General features: G+C 57.5%; 1 protein-coding gene across 4 annotated transcripts in view; it reads right to left on the reverse strand.

Annotated features, from left to right (window-relative positions):
• Positions 1-3596: 3596 nt before the first annotated feature.
• The window catches only part of LSM4 (LSM4 homolog, U6 small nuclear RNA associated (S. cerevisiae)), a 17403-nt gene continuing 6561 nt past the window's right edge, over positions 3597-14438 (reverse strand). Inside the window, exons 2-5 of one of the 4 annotated variants that reach the window (XM_011925791.1) lie at positions 13114-13155; positions 10215-10313; positions 6422-6605; positions 3597-4242 (exon numbers count right to left, since the gene is read on the reverse strand). In XM_011925791.1, coding sequence (XP_011781181.1) covers positions 4151-4242; positions 6422-6605; positions 10215-10313; positions 13114-13155 — 417 coding nt within the window. In that variant the 3' untranslated portion in view covers positions 3597-4150. Of the gene's footprint in view, positions 4243-5697; positions 5729-6139; positions 6606-10214; positions 10314-13113; positions 13156-14438 lie in introns of those variants that run through there. The other 3 variants (XM_011925793.1, XR_001000016.1, XM_011925792.1) reach the window with 3 other exon arrangements.

Below are 14438 nucleotides of genomic sequence, written 5' to 3' on the forward strand. Positions count from 1 at the left end.
TCTCGCTCTGTCACCCAGGCTGGAGTGCAGTGGCGCGATCTTGGCTCACTGCAACCTCTGCCTCCTCGGTTTAAGCAATTCTCCTGCCTCAGCCTCCTGAGTAGCTGGGACTACAGGCACACGCCACCATGCCCAGCTAATTTTTTGTAATTTTAGTAGAGATAAGGTTTCACCTTGTTGACCAGGCTGGTCTCACACGCCTGGCCTCAGGTGATCTGTCTGCCTCGGCCTCCCAAATTGTTGGAATTACAGGTGTGAGTCACGGCGCCCAGCCGGCCTCCTCTTGCTCTGTGGAAAGGAGGTGCTACCTCCGGGTCCTGCACTTCCTGGGCAAGGCTAGCTGGTCAGCCTAGGCCCTGCAGCCTCTTCCTCCCTGCCCTGAGCCCTCAGCACTGCCCCCCTCCTTCCCTCCCAGCTTCCACCCCTGCCTCTGACAGTTCCAGAACCCTCTGTGGCTTCTTTTCATGTCGCTCAGAGCCTGCACCCTCCCCATTTCCTGCCCCTTTCTTTGCTCCTGTGTCCCCTGGGCACAGGGCCTTTGCACGGGACTGTCCTCTTGACCCCTGCTGGTCCACAGTGCTCTTTCCCAAGGTGGCTGGCTCCCTGGTCTCTCAAGCCCTTCCTGAATCTCCAATGTCCTTCTCTCAGTTTCCCTGACCACCTCTTCATTCACCTCCTCATGAGCCCGCCCTGTTTGTGGTTTCTTTTCTTTTTTTTTTTGAGACAGAGTCTTGATCTGTCACCCAGGCTGGAGTGCAGTGGTGCGATCTCGGCTCACTACAACCTCCGCCTCCCAGGTTCAAGCGATTCTCCTGCCTCAGCCTCCCGAGTAGCTGGGACTACAGGCTTGTGCCATCACACCCGGCTACTTTTTGTATTTTTAGTAGATGAAAGGACTGCCGGGGCTGTGTCACCAGCACCTGGGACAAGGCAAGTGGCCCTAGTGCCAGGCTTGTGCCAGGCCCTGGGCTCCAACAGGAGAAGGTGGGGAGGGAAGTGACAGGGACACAGGCCATCTGTGGGTGGCCATCAGAGTAGCTTTGGGAACAGCAGGTGAAGCCCAGAGGAGGAGGAGGGAGAGGATGAGGAAGGGGAGAGGGAGGAGGGGGATGGAGAGGGGGATGAGAGGAGGGGAGGATGGGGGAGGATGGGGAGGAAGATAGGGAGCGAGAGGAGGGGTATGGGGGAGGAGAGAGGGATGACTTCCCACAGCTGCCTCTCAGGGGCCACTGCCCAAGGCCAGCCTCTGCACTTTTGTCCCTGAAGCGGGTGCTTGGCTCCGGGATGAGGTGGCATCAGCAGCCAACCCGGGCCTGTCGCACTCTGGCGTGGGACTGTGAGCTGGCCCTGCAGAGCTCGCCCCGGGCTGAGTCACAGCATAGTGTCAGGCATGGGCCTCCCTGACAGAAAGCAAACTCCAGGTGAGGTCTGGGGGTGGGTGGGGACCATCTACGGTAAAGGCAGCCCCAGCTGGGTGAGGAGGGCACGGACCCTGGGCCCAACAGACCATCGGAGGGACAGAAAGACCTGGAAGCCTTGGATTTAGGAACTAGACCGGTGCTTTTGGTTTCTGTTTCTTGAGGGGGCTGAGGATGAGGCTTCGTGAAACCAGCCAGGAAGAATGAAACACAGAGCTGGTGCGACACCCAACTCAAGGGAGGGGGGCCGGAAGCTTCTGGAAGTCTGCAGGGGCCTAAGCAGGGGCTACTCTAGCCCACGAGGCCAAGTTGGCGGAGGCAGGCGAGGGGACTCTGCGGCTCGAGTCACAGGTCAGGAGAGACTGGGCCTAGAGCCCACAGCTGCCGGGCTGGAAAGGTCAGAGCCGGCTCTGCGTCTGGCTGCACCGGCAAGAAGCTGCAATTACACAGGCAAAGGAGGCCGGGGATTAGCCCTGACACCTGGGAACCTGAACGGTGAGAAGGCACTAGGGGGTGTTGGAACACATTCTGAGTTCAGAGCCTGGTCAGGGAGGAAGAACCAGAGAGCAGCAGGAAGGGGAAGGGGCCTCCGAGGGCTTACCCAACCCAAATTCCCAGGACGCCTGACCCCAGAGCTCCCAGATTTCATCCACAACTCGTGACACACACGACCCCTGGGAGGAAGGAACCCAGGCCCCTTGGAGAGCCCCAGAGGCCTCTAAGGGCCACTGAGTCTAGGATAAGGGGCAGGAGCTGCAAATGGGACCTCCCTGCTCCCCACCCTTCCTTCCCTCCTTCCCTGAAGACTGCCCCACCCACCTCACCCTGTGAGCCCAGCCCCCTGCACGGCCCACCCTGTAGGGGTATGGGATGTGCCAAGAGATGATCCCGTCAACCAGGCGCAGTGGCTCACGCCTGTAATCCCACCACTTTGAGAGGCCAAGGTGGGAGGATCACTTGAGGTCAGGAGTTCAAGACCAGCCTGGTCAACATGGTGGAACTGTGTCTGTACTGCAAATACAACAAATTAGCCACGCGTGTTGGTGCACACCTGTAATCCCAGCTACTTGGGAGGCTAAGGTAAGAGAATCGCTTGAACCCAGGAGGTGGAGCTTGCAGTGAGCTGAGATCGCGCCACTGCACTCCAGCCCGGGCAACAGAGCGAGACTCCGTCTCAAAAAAAAAAGAAAAACAAACAAAAAATACCCGATGCTCTTGTCCAGCAGGCAGGTGGATGCTGTGAGTTGGTGCATCCCAAGGCTTCCAGGCCTGGGCCCACAAATGCCGCCCCTGCCTGTGTTGAGGGGGCGGGTTTGTGAGGTTCAGGGCAGGCCACAGCCTGGACCCCACATGCCCTATCTCTAACCATCAATCAAGTGCTGCTGTGGAGGAGAGGATTCAGGCGACAGCAGATATCCATCCCTGTCCCCCACCCCACACACAAGGAGAGCATCCCAGGTTAGGACATTGTAAATGCAAAATCTATACGATGGCAAGGAACTCTGAAGACTCAAGAAACAGTTCCTCACGGACGGGGCCTTTTATTCCAATCACCTCTCAAAATAGGTCTCCAAACGGGGACCCTGAAGAGAAGGCTATGTGGGGTGATGGGCTGCTGCCTGGCTCAGGGCTTCCCTGCAGTCACTTCCCGGTCCGCAGATGCTACCTGGAGCCTTTCCCGAAAGTGCTGACTCAGTGTCTCAGGCACGCACCTGAGGTTTGACAAGTCCGGCCTGGCTCAGAAAGGGGGCAGGAGCCTCGTGAGAATCTTCCGAGGGGATTCCTGTCCCCAGTCTTCTCTGTGTGAATGCCAGTGTGGCCAGATGGGGATAGATGATGGAGCCCAGGCCACCCGGGAAGGGGTGATGGGGACCATGTGTGGCCCCTGCCTGGGACTTCCCTCCTCACACACCTCTCAGCATTAACGTCTCCACAGAGGGGAAAGGGTATAGGACAACCTGGTGTGGGGGCGCCGGGGACTCTCAAGGGCCCCACTGTCTAGATGCTGGTCTTGCCTTTTGTAAAAGGATATCAGGACCCCACTGTGACGCTGACGCCTGGTGAGATCTCTAAAAAGGAAGCTTCCCTTACGGGAACGGTGATTTCCCAAGAGCCCAGAGATGGACAGAGGGCAGGAGACCCGCTAGGTGCACCCAGATGCTCAAAAGGAACAGTGGATGTGCAGTGTGTAGCTTTATTTGTTTTTATTTTTGTAACACAAGAGAGGAAGCGATGGGCCAGGGCCCAAGGCATCCTGTGCACGGGTTCGAAGGCTTTCAACCGTCCCGGGTTTGTTTTGAAGGCAATTTTGGGGCCGCGCCCAAAGAAACTCTGCAGGCTGTCAGTCCCAGCATGAACAGCTTAAAATAAAAATCTCCCGTCTGGTCACTGCTCAGAGAGGCTCCGAGAAATGCAAAACAAACCTGCCTGGAAAATGCCGCCCTGAGAACCAGAGCGAGGGCTTGAAAGATGCCTTCAACACAGACTCTTCCGGGAATCCCGCCAGCTTTGGGACGGCCACTTCACAAAACCAGAAACACCAAATAACGTTTCCAACCGGAGAACTGCCGGTTTTAGCAAGAAAAATGGACTTCACCTAAAAGGGAGGGTTGCAAAACACGAAGGGGTTCCCCCTGACTCCCGCCTCTTCCTTTCTGAGCAGATCTGTTCGAGACTGTGGAGCGGAATCGCCGCCCTGGCAGGAGGGGGCGCAGCGGCCGGTCTGGGTGGGCTCACTGTTTGCCCGCCTGTCTGCCCGGCTTCTTCTCTGGTTGGCCTCTGCCCGTGCCCGGGATCCCACCTCGGCCCCGGCCGCCAAACACACCTAGAGAACAGAGAGAGGGGGCTGAAGCAGAGCCAGGTGAGTGGGACCTTCCACAGGATCCCAGTGCCCTGAAACTCTAGTCCAGGTCACCTAAGTCCCCAGGCTCAGCTTCCTCATACGTGAGGTGGGGACTGAGGGTGCTTTGGATCTCCTCCATGGGGCAGAGCATCTGAGGAAGGCAGGAACTCCAGGGCATCCTCATTATGGGACTAGACCTAACCCCCAGGGATGCAGGGGGGGGACTAGGCATCAGAGGGCACTAAGTCACATGGTGGGTTGGGGCAGGCTTCCTAAACGACAAAGCCAGAAGGGCTTCCTGGAGGAGGGGGAGGTGAGAGTGGGGTGGAGCAGAGACTAGGGCAGTAGGCCAGGCTGGGGGCTGCCTGGGGGGGCCTCCCACGCTCCAGGACCACCCATGGACCCTCATCCACCTGCCGGGAGGAAAACAGAAGAGGGGTTTCTGTGAATCCAGCCCCAGGAATGGAGAAAGGGAGGGGACTCCCCACCTGGCCTGAGGCCACAGAGATAGGAGACCATGAGGCCAAATGACATTTTCCATGAAGCCCCTGAGGTGGGAGCATGTGGCTACTGGGGAGGTGACGGGGGGTCCCAGGAGATAGAGTCCTGGGAGATGAGGGCCCCAGGGACTCACTGAGTGGACACTGCAGCGACGCCCACAGTAATCCTGAGCAGGCTGCACGCAGGGCACGCCTGTCAGCACACCGTCTGTGTGCCCAGCACCCCTTCACGCCACCCCCACCACAGGCCAGGCCTGGATGCAGCAGGCTGGGTGGGCCGGGACCCCGCATCGATCCCTCCCTCTCCGTCTCCCTCGGGGACCCCAGCTCTGTGAGCCCCATCTAGGGAGCCGTTTCAGAGAACTTTCTAGCTGGACGAATGCTTGAGGAAATCAAAGCTGGAGCTTCAAACAGCAGGAGAGCCAAGGCCAGCAAGAGGAGCTGGCCCTGCGGCCCATGTGCTGGTACCAGGGACCAGAGGCCAGAGCTGCAGGCAGCATAGCTCCGGCCCTCCACAGAGCCCGCTCGGAATCTCGGCCTTGGGCCGGGGAGGTCTGGAGACAGGAGGACTGACCCCAACAGGAACTGGAATCACTGTCTCCTCTGTAGACCTCAACCCCGTGAAGGTGGGGTCAGGGGTCCAGATTTAGAGGATCCAAGAGGTCAGGGCTCTCACCAGCCAGGGGCCACCAGGCCGTGTGGGGACAGAGGCCAGAGGCCAGAGGTCAACACTGGCCCAGGCCACCAACCTCCCCTCTCACCAGGGAGGGCCAGCTGTGCCAGGGTGCACGGCCTGGTGGGAGTTACTGCGAGGCTGCTATCTGCACCCCATGGCCCTGTGGCTTCCTGCAGAGCAGCCAGAGAAAAACCCCGACTTCCCTAGGTAGGACCCGACCCACTCTCTCAACAACTTTGACCCCAAGTGCTGGGAAGGAGCCAGGCCTGGGACCCCAGAGGCCCCACCCACCCTGAGATCCCCAAAGTTCCCTGCCTGGAGTACTATCCCCATCCCTCCCTCGGGCTCACTCCTGACCACCTCATGAGCCTGCACTCAGAATTGGCACCTGGGGCCTTCCGGGGCCAGCCTGCCATGCTGCAAGCCCCCAGGCTGGCACCTGAGCCCGGCACACCAGCAGTGCCCATGGATGGAAGACGCAAAGCCCAGGTCCCCCTGAAAACACAAGAGCTGGGGACAGAGAGGTGAGGAGGGGCAGGGGCTACAGATGGCCCCTGGGCCTAACAAATGGAATTTTACGCCAATTCATCATCTCTGGTGGGGGCGGGTGACCTTGGCTCTGGATAGAGCCACGGCAGGGAAAGGGCCCCACACCAGGCCCCAAGTGGAGTCCTTGCCAGCGGCCTGGACAGGTGGGCACCGCCAGACCCTCTCAGAGGGGAAACTGAGGCTTGGGGAGGTGACTTGATGTGCCCTGAGGACTACCAGGAGGCGCAGTGAGAGGAGGACTGAGTCCCAGGTCTCCGGGCTCCTCTGGCTGGGCCTCGGCTCATGGCCAAAAACCAGAAGGGGGACCCGGGAGGGTCAGGAGGCTCCGAGGCAGTGCTGCAAGGGCACTAGCCAAAAGGCCAACCCCGAGAAGCAGGGATGCCACGTGTGGCTGTCCTCCCGCCCCAGGTATGTCCACTGCGGATGGGAGACCCACCTCGGCCGGCGCCGCCCATGCCGCGGCCTTTCTGCTGCTTCTGCTGCTGCAGGCCTCCGCGGCCACGGCCCTTGGCCACCACCTCCTCCTTGACCATGTCAATGATCTCGTCAGGAATGCGCAGGTACTTGATGGTGCTGCCACGGATGTAGCACTCGGGCATCCGCCAGAACTTGTCCCCATCCTGCGGAGAAGGGGAGCGGGTTTTTTTTATTTTTGAGATCGAGTCTCACTCTAGCACCCAGGCTGGACTGCAGTGGCACGATCTTGGCTCACTGCAACCTCCGCCTTCTGGGATCAAGCAATTCTCCCGCCTCAGCCTCTCGATTAGCTGGGATTACAGATGCCTGGCTAATTTTTTTGTATTTTTGTAGAGACGGGGTTTCACCGTGTTAGCCAGGATGGTCTCGATCTCCTGACCTCGTGATCCGCCTACCTCAGCTTCCCAAAGTGCTGGGATTACAGGCGTGAGCCACCGTGCCTGGCCCTATTTTTTAATTTTACTTTTATTTTTATTTTTTTGAAACAGAGTCTTGCTCTGTCACCCAGGCTGGAGTGCAGTGGTGCGATCTCGGCTCACTGCAACCTCCGCCTCCCGGGTTCACGCTATTCTCCTGCCTCAGCCTCCTGAGTAGCTGGGACTACAGGCACCAGTCACCACGCCCGGCTAATTTTTTTGTATTTTTAGTAGAGACAGGGTTTCACCATGTTAGCCAGGATGGTCTCGATCTCCTGACCTCATGGTCCCGATCTCCGGACCTCATGATCCACCCGCCTTGGCCTCCCAAAGTGCTGGGATTACAGGTGTGAGCCACCGCGCCTGGCCGGGGAGCGGGTTATTACCAGGCTGTCTGGCCCAGCACTGGGAGCAGGGTCTCAGATCTGTGGGAGGCCCTGCAGATCCCACCCAGCCTGCACCCCGCACCACCCTGGCAAGCTGCACAGTCTCAGTCCCAGGAGACATGTGGAAAGGTGTCCACCCTGCAGGCAGGATCTCTCCTGATCCCAGGCAATCCTTCACCCAGCAGCAAGGGTGGGTGTGGTAAGCGCAGCCCCCTTGTGCACCCACAAGGAAAACTGACTCCTATCCTCTGCCCGTGGGCCTGGCTCAGGAGTGGCTGACTGGGGCTCCCTCCAGCCTGGGATGGGGCTCTCTCCGGTTGGGGTTGGGATTCTTCACCTGCAGCCCAAAGCCCAGAGTGGGTGGGGGCCTCCCTGTGCACTAGACCCAGACGAAGCCCAGCTACTCCTCCTCCTGCCCCAGCCCCACCTCACTTCTGGAAGCCTCTCTATGTGCCCTGACTCATTCATTCATCCCAGTGTCTCCCAACAGGGCCTGAGTTGGGTGCAGGGACATGCGAGCAAGCTACAGGCCTAGTGTGGTGGGTGAAGAGGGGTGGGGGATGGGGGAACTTGGGTCCTGCCAGGGTGGCTCAAGGGCAGCTTCCAGTGATGCCAGTGTTAGGAGAGCTAACCGAGACTGGAGAAATGCGGGCCTTGCAAAGTCACAGACTCACACTGCAATGCGTCCCTGAGGCCCCCACTGGGACAGATCGAGGGATTAGCAGGGGCCAGGGCCATTCCTACCGTATCAGTTTCCCAGTCCCACCCCACTGCCCAGGTTCCTGGACAGATCCACGTGTGACGCCTAGATGGCCTTTGCCCCAGATGCCATTAGAAGTCAGATCCCATGGCCGGGCGCGGTGGCTCAATCCTGTAATCCCAGCACTTTGGGAGGCCGAGACGGGTGGATCACGAGGTCAGGAGATCGAGATCATCCTGGCCTACACGGTGAAACCCCGTCTCTATTAAAAAATACAAAAAACTAGCCGGGCGAGGTGGCGGGCGCCTGTAGTCCCAGCTACTCGGGAGGCTGAGGCAGGAGAATGGTGTAAACCCGGGAGGCGGAGCTTGCAGTGAGCCGAGATCGCGCCACTGCACTTCAGCCTGGGCGACAGAGCGAGACTCCGTCTCAAAAAAAAAAAAAAAGAAGTCAGATCCCAGTATCTTCCTGCTTGGAACCCACCTATGGGCCCCTCTGTCTTGGGGGCAAGGTCTAAGAGCCTCAGCAGGGCTCCCTAGGGCCCAAGATCCTGCCCCTCCCTGGCAGTCCTCTCCCAGCCCCTGATGACATTCCCTCTAGATGGAACTTTCTGTTTCCGGAACACACGCCATGGGCTTGCCCCCAGGACTTTGCACGTGGTTTTCCCACTTCTCATCTGGATAACTCTGGCCCTAAAAGGCCTCACCTGCCTGAATCTCCAAGTCCTCCCGTCAGACACTCTCCTCTATGCCTGGGTGGGTGTGGCCTGGCCCAGCACTGGGCAGGGATGAACAGCCCCTTTGGGTGCTCACTGTCCTAGGAACCCCTCAAGGGCTCGTGGGGCGGACACACTATGGTTCTGTGGGGGCTCAGGGCCTGGGCAGACGGCTTGGCGCCCAGCTCTCCCAGGCAGGGCCCAGAGGCTTCCTTGTGCAGGAACCTGGGCAGGGCCTGAGCTCACCGCAGGGAGGCCCCTGCCTCCTGCCCACAGCGTTCTTGGGGACGATGTGAGTTCCCATCGCCTCTCCTCCCAGCCACCTGTGACGGCAGCATCACCACCCAGCCACAGAGGCAGGCTGCCCAGGGAAAGTCACCCGTCCACTCGAAGCTGGCGGCAGAGGCCAGACCAACCCCTGGCGACCACACAGCCTCTGAATTAACAGGCTTCTCATGTTTAGGACGCGGAAGTGTCCAAAAGACCGCACACGCTCAGGCACGCAACACACCTGGTGATTCCAATGCGGGAAGGGGAAAGAGCCCCGCTGGCCGCAGGTGGGAGGCACGCGGTTCTGCACCGAGGCACCGTCCCACACAGCCGGACTGGACCCACCCAGACGCCCTCCGAGAGGCTACGCCACGAAACCCAGCAAGCAGCTTCTAGAGCTTCTAGCGCTGCTGCACAGCAGCCCCACCACCTGTCCCCACCCTGTGCTGACGAGAGGCCCAGTCCTGGGTCGGACTGGGGGTCAGGGCAAGACAAGGCCACTTCAGGAAGGAGCGCACCCCCCTCCTCGAGCCCTGTTGTCCTGTCAAGGTGACCCCAGGCAGGCACTCCAAGCTCCCCAGCAGTTTCCTCCCTATACCATGGGGGGCTGTCACCCACAGGGAGACAAGACAGATGGTGTCAGGAAAGGTTGGTGGGAGGAGTCCAAGGGAGCCGCTACCTTCAGCACCATGCCTGACCTCCTCCTCAGTGCTCCATGGGTGATCCCAGGGCAGGGAAGGCCCATGACACCAGGGGAACCATCTTCCAGCCCCGGCCGACCCAGCAGCGCTCCTAGCGAGGCACTTCCCGGTCTTGGGCTCTGGCTGGTGGCTCCTGGCCCACCGGGCCCTGGCACTGCCCCTGCCCACCGTGACCTGGACATCCCATGGCCAAGCTACCATGGCCCACAGAGTCCAGGCAACATCCAGGCTGGACTAAAGGCAGCAGAGCCTGGGAGGCTTGGACCTTCCCTGGAGGGGGCTGCCCCGACCTGATAATCCGCGGGCTCAGGTCAGGGGTGGCACCAACAGACACACAGCAGGAAAGGCCGGGTCGGGGGGCAGCCTCACACAGGGTCAAAGTCCAGGGCGTGCTAGGGGACTTGGTGGCCTGGCCCACCCTGCCCTGTCCCTCCCCACTGACCCCTGTCAGGATGAGCAGTCCTAGGCGGCCTCCCCCACTAACTCCTCCCATGAGGCCCAGGGAGGGAGGATGTTAAGTGTCCACCCCCGCATACCACCCCCATTGGTGGGCGCAGTACCCACCCTGGACGTGCAGATGACTTCTCGCAGGTTAATGTTCATCCAGTTGTCACAGCTCACCAGGTGTCCGTTGTACGTCTCCCCATTTTTCAGCTCCACCAACTGGAAGAGAGACAGGCCAGAGGTCGGCTATGGCCCTGGAGCCCTGCGCCATGGGCCCCCCAGGAGATGCAGCTCTGCCCCGTGAGACGGACCACCACCTCCAGACCTCAGCCCACAGCTCCCAGACCCCTAAATGGCCTTTCTTACAGGTGACAGGCTCTGCCTCCACTATACACTTCACTGGCAGTTAGACAGTCTATCATGACGCCAACCTTTGTACAATTTAAAAATGATACTGGGCCGGGCGTGGCGGCTCAGGTCTGTAATCCCAGCACTTTGGGAGGCTGACGTGGGCGAATCACGAGGTCAAGAGACTGAGACCATCCTGACCAACATGGTGAAACCCCATCTCTACTAAAAATACAAAAATTAGCTGGGCATGGTGGTGTGCGCCTGTAGTCCCAGCTACTTGGGAGCCTGAGGCAGAAGAATTGTTTGAACCCAGCAGGCAGAGGTTGCAGTGAGCTGAGACCGCACCACTGCACTCCAGCCTGAGTAACAGAGTGAGACTTGGTCATAAAAAAGAAAAAATTAAGAAACACAGAAATGTTTAAAGGAATGAGTGAGACAATGGTGACGGTGGCCACTGATCCAGGGTGGCTGGGGGCCAGGTGGGCACAGCTAGGCTGGTCCGGCAGGCACCCCCACAACACCAGATATTTGGGCTGTGGTGTTCTGCAAATGCTGTTTTGCACTGTAATAATTACTCGTCTATTTTGATATGTTTTGAGAACAAAGATAAGTAGCATATCATTCTGAAGATATGCTGCTGTTCAAAAAAGGCTGAGATTTTTTGATGTCTTTTATGAGACAAGGTCTTGCTCTGTTGCCCAGACTGGAGTACAGTGTCGTGAGCACGGCTCACTGCAGCCTCGACCTCCTGGGCTCAAGTCATCCTCCCACCTCAGTTTCCCTAGTAGCTGAAACTACAAGCTCACACTACCACACGCGGTTAATTTATTTTCCTTTTGTAGAAGTGGGGTCTCACTGTTGTCCAGACTGGTCCCAAACTCCTGGGCTCAAGTGATCCTCCTGTCTTGGCCTCCCAGAGTACTGAGATTATAGGCATTAGCCACTGCGCTCAGTCCAAGGCTAAGTTTTTCTTTTGAGATAAAGTCTCGCTCTTGTTGCCCAGGCTGGAGTGCAATGGCGTGATCTCAGCTCACTGCAACTTCTGCCTTTCGGGTTCAAGCGATTCTCCTGCCTCAGCCTCCCAAGTAGCTGGCGCCTGCCACCACGCCCAGATAATGTTTTAGTAGAGACGGGAGTTTCACCATGTTGGCTGGTCTTGAACTCCTGACTTCAGGTGATCCACCCGCCTTGGCCTCCCACCAAGGCTGAGATTTTTAAACGATTCAACTTAGGCATGTGCCCGAGAGAAATGAACACAGACAACTATACAAATAAGTGTGTGTGAACGTTCACAGTGACACTATTCGCAATAGCCAAAAAGGGGAAAGAGCCCAGATGCCTATCAGCAGACGAACAGATAAACAAAATGTGGTAAGTATCCGCTCCACGGAGTATCATCTGGCTATAAGGAATGAGGCACTGACACAGGCCACAGGGTGGATGAACCTCAAAAACATGGTGCTGAGTGACAGCTACCAGACTCGAGAGATCTCATGGTCTCCGCTCACATGCATGGGATATATCCGGAACAGGCAACCCCACAGAGACAGCAGCTGCCTCGTGCTCATCAGGGGCTGGGGCTGGGAAGCGACTGCTGATAGAGATGGGGTTTCCTTTTTGGGAGACGGAAATGTTCCGGCCTAGAGAGAGGTGGTGGTTACACAACACTGTGACTGCACCAAATGCCACTAAACTGTGCACTTTAACTGAAGTGTTAGTATGTAATATTATCATTTTTTGGAGACAAGAGTTGCCCAGGTTAGACCTGCAGCCTCAAACGCCCCAGGCTCAGGTGATCCTCCTGCCTTAGGCTCCCGAGTAACTGGAACTACAGGCACACACCACTACACCCAGCTAATTTTTATATTTTATGGAGAGGCGTGGTTTCTCCTTGTTGCCCAGGCTGGTCTCCGAACTCCTGGGCTCAAGCCATCCTCTAGCCTCAGCCTCCCAAAGTGTTGGGATAACAGGCATGAGCTACCATGCCCAGCCTGAAGTTCTTTTTATTTTTTTAAGAGGCAGGGTCTTGTTATATTGCCCAGGTTGGATTTGAACTCCTGGGCTCAAGTGATCCTTCCACCTCATTAATTTTCTCCCATCCAAGTACTAACCAGGCCCAACCCTGCTTAGCTTCCGAGATCAGATGAGATCAGGCGCGTTCAGGGTGGTATGGCCGCAGAACCCCCTCATTAATTTTTTTTCTTTTTTTAGAGACAAGGTCTCACTGTCGCTCAGACTGGAGCACAGTGGTGTGATCATAGCTCACTGCAGCCTCAAACTCCTGGCATCAGTCAATTCTCTCGCCTCAGTCTCCTGCGTAGCTGTGACTGTAGGCACACACCACCTCATCTGGCTAAATTTTAAGTTCTTCTTCTTGCCCAGGTTGATCTTGAACTCCTGAGTTCAGGTGATCCTCCTGTCTCAGCCTCCCAAAGTGCTGGGATTACAGACGTGAGCCACTGCAACTGGCCCATTACATTTTTAGTAAGTATGTATGTATTACTCTTACAAGCAGCAGAAATGACAGGGGTGTGGACACGCCTGGGGAGGGACAGGGGAGCGAGCTGCCGTGCTGGTGGACAGGCAGGAAGCCGTCTGCTCAGCCGCCGCCCCTGTGCTGAGGCTGGCCCCCTCTCAAACAGGCTGTCCCAGACCACTGAGTACTCACCATGGGGTGATTCTGAGCCGTCTTCAACAGTGACAAGGGAAGCTGAAAGGCAAATAAAGCTGCATGATTTGTCTGTCTGATCAGCACCTGGGAGCTCTGGTCTCGAGTCCCACCCACGACCCAAAGATGGTGCAGTACGGTGGAGGGGGCGCACAGGAGTGTGTGTCAATCACTCTCCACCGAAAATGCCATTTCCTTACTCTGCCCAGCCCCGGAACACACACCTGCCTCTTGGATTAGCAAGAAAAGCTTCACATACCCTCCCTCCTCCCATAGGTGGCCACCACCTGCTCTTGGTGCTGAATACTCTGGTCAATTTTTTTTTTTTTTGAGACAGAGTGTCGCTCTGTCACCCAGGATGGAGTACAGTGGTACAATCACGGCAACCTCCACTTCCTGTGTTCAAGCCTCCCAAGCAGCTTGCCTCAGCCTCCCAAGCAGCTGGGGACAACAAGCGTGCGTCACCACACCCAGCTAATTTTTATATTTTTAGTAGAGGCGGGGTTTCACCATGTTGGCCAGGCTAGTCTCAAACTCCAGACCTCAGGTGATCCACCTGCCTCAGCTTCCCAAAGTGCTGGGATTACAGGCATGAGCCATCGCGCTTGGCCTAATGCTTGTATCTTAAGCTCAAACTGGTATGCCTGAGATGCATCCATGTTGAGGTTACTGTGAGTATGGAGTTGAGGACACTACAGCTTGGAAACCAGGGAACTTGCCTGATACTATGAAGCTAGGAGGGGACAGAGCTGGCCTGGCCCTGTCTGTCTGAAGAAAGCACAAGCCCATGCCTTGCAGGGCAGCCCCAACTGGCCGAGACTGACACCGCCAGGCCCCATTGCAGGGGTCAGTCCCATCAGAGAAGGCCACATCTGAGCTGGTTTTATTTTTATTTTTTCAGATGAAGTCTTGCTCTAAAAATACAAAACTTTGCTGGGCATAGTGGCATGCGCCTGTAGTCCCAGCTACTCGGTTGCTGAGGCAGGAGGATCACTTGAGCCTGAGAAGCAAGCCTGTCACCTAGGCTGGAGTGCAGTGGTGTGATCCTGGCTCACTGCAACTTCCACCTCCGGGGTTCAAGTCATCCTCCCGCCTCAGCCTCCCAAGTAGCTGGGATTACAGGGGTGCGCCATCATGCCCGGCTAATTTTTATATTTTTAGTAGAGACGGGGTTTCTACATGTTGGCCAGGTTGGTCTTGAACTCCTGACCTCAAGTGACTCACTTGCCTGGTCCTACCAAAGTGCTGGGATAACAGCATGAGCCATCACCCCCAGCCTGAACTGGGTTTTCAAAGACAGGAAGTCACCAGGTAAGGTGAACTTT

This window comes from Colobus angolensis, unplaced genomic scaffold (assembly GCF_000951035.1).
Source record: "Colobus angolensis palliatus isolate OR3802 unplaced genomic scaffold, Cang.pa_1.0 Scaffold66, whole genome shotgun sequence".
Classification (NCBI taxonomy): domain Eukaryota; kingdom Metazoa; phylum Chordata; class Mammalia; order Primates; family Cercopithecidae; genus Colobus; species Colobus angolensis.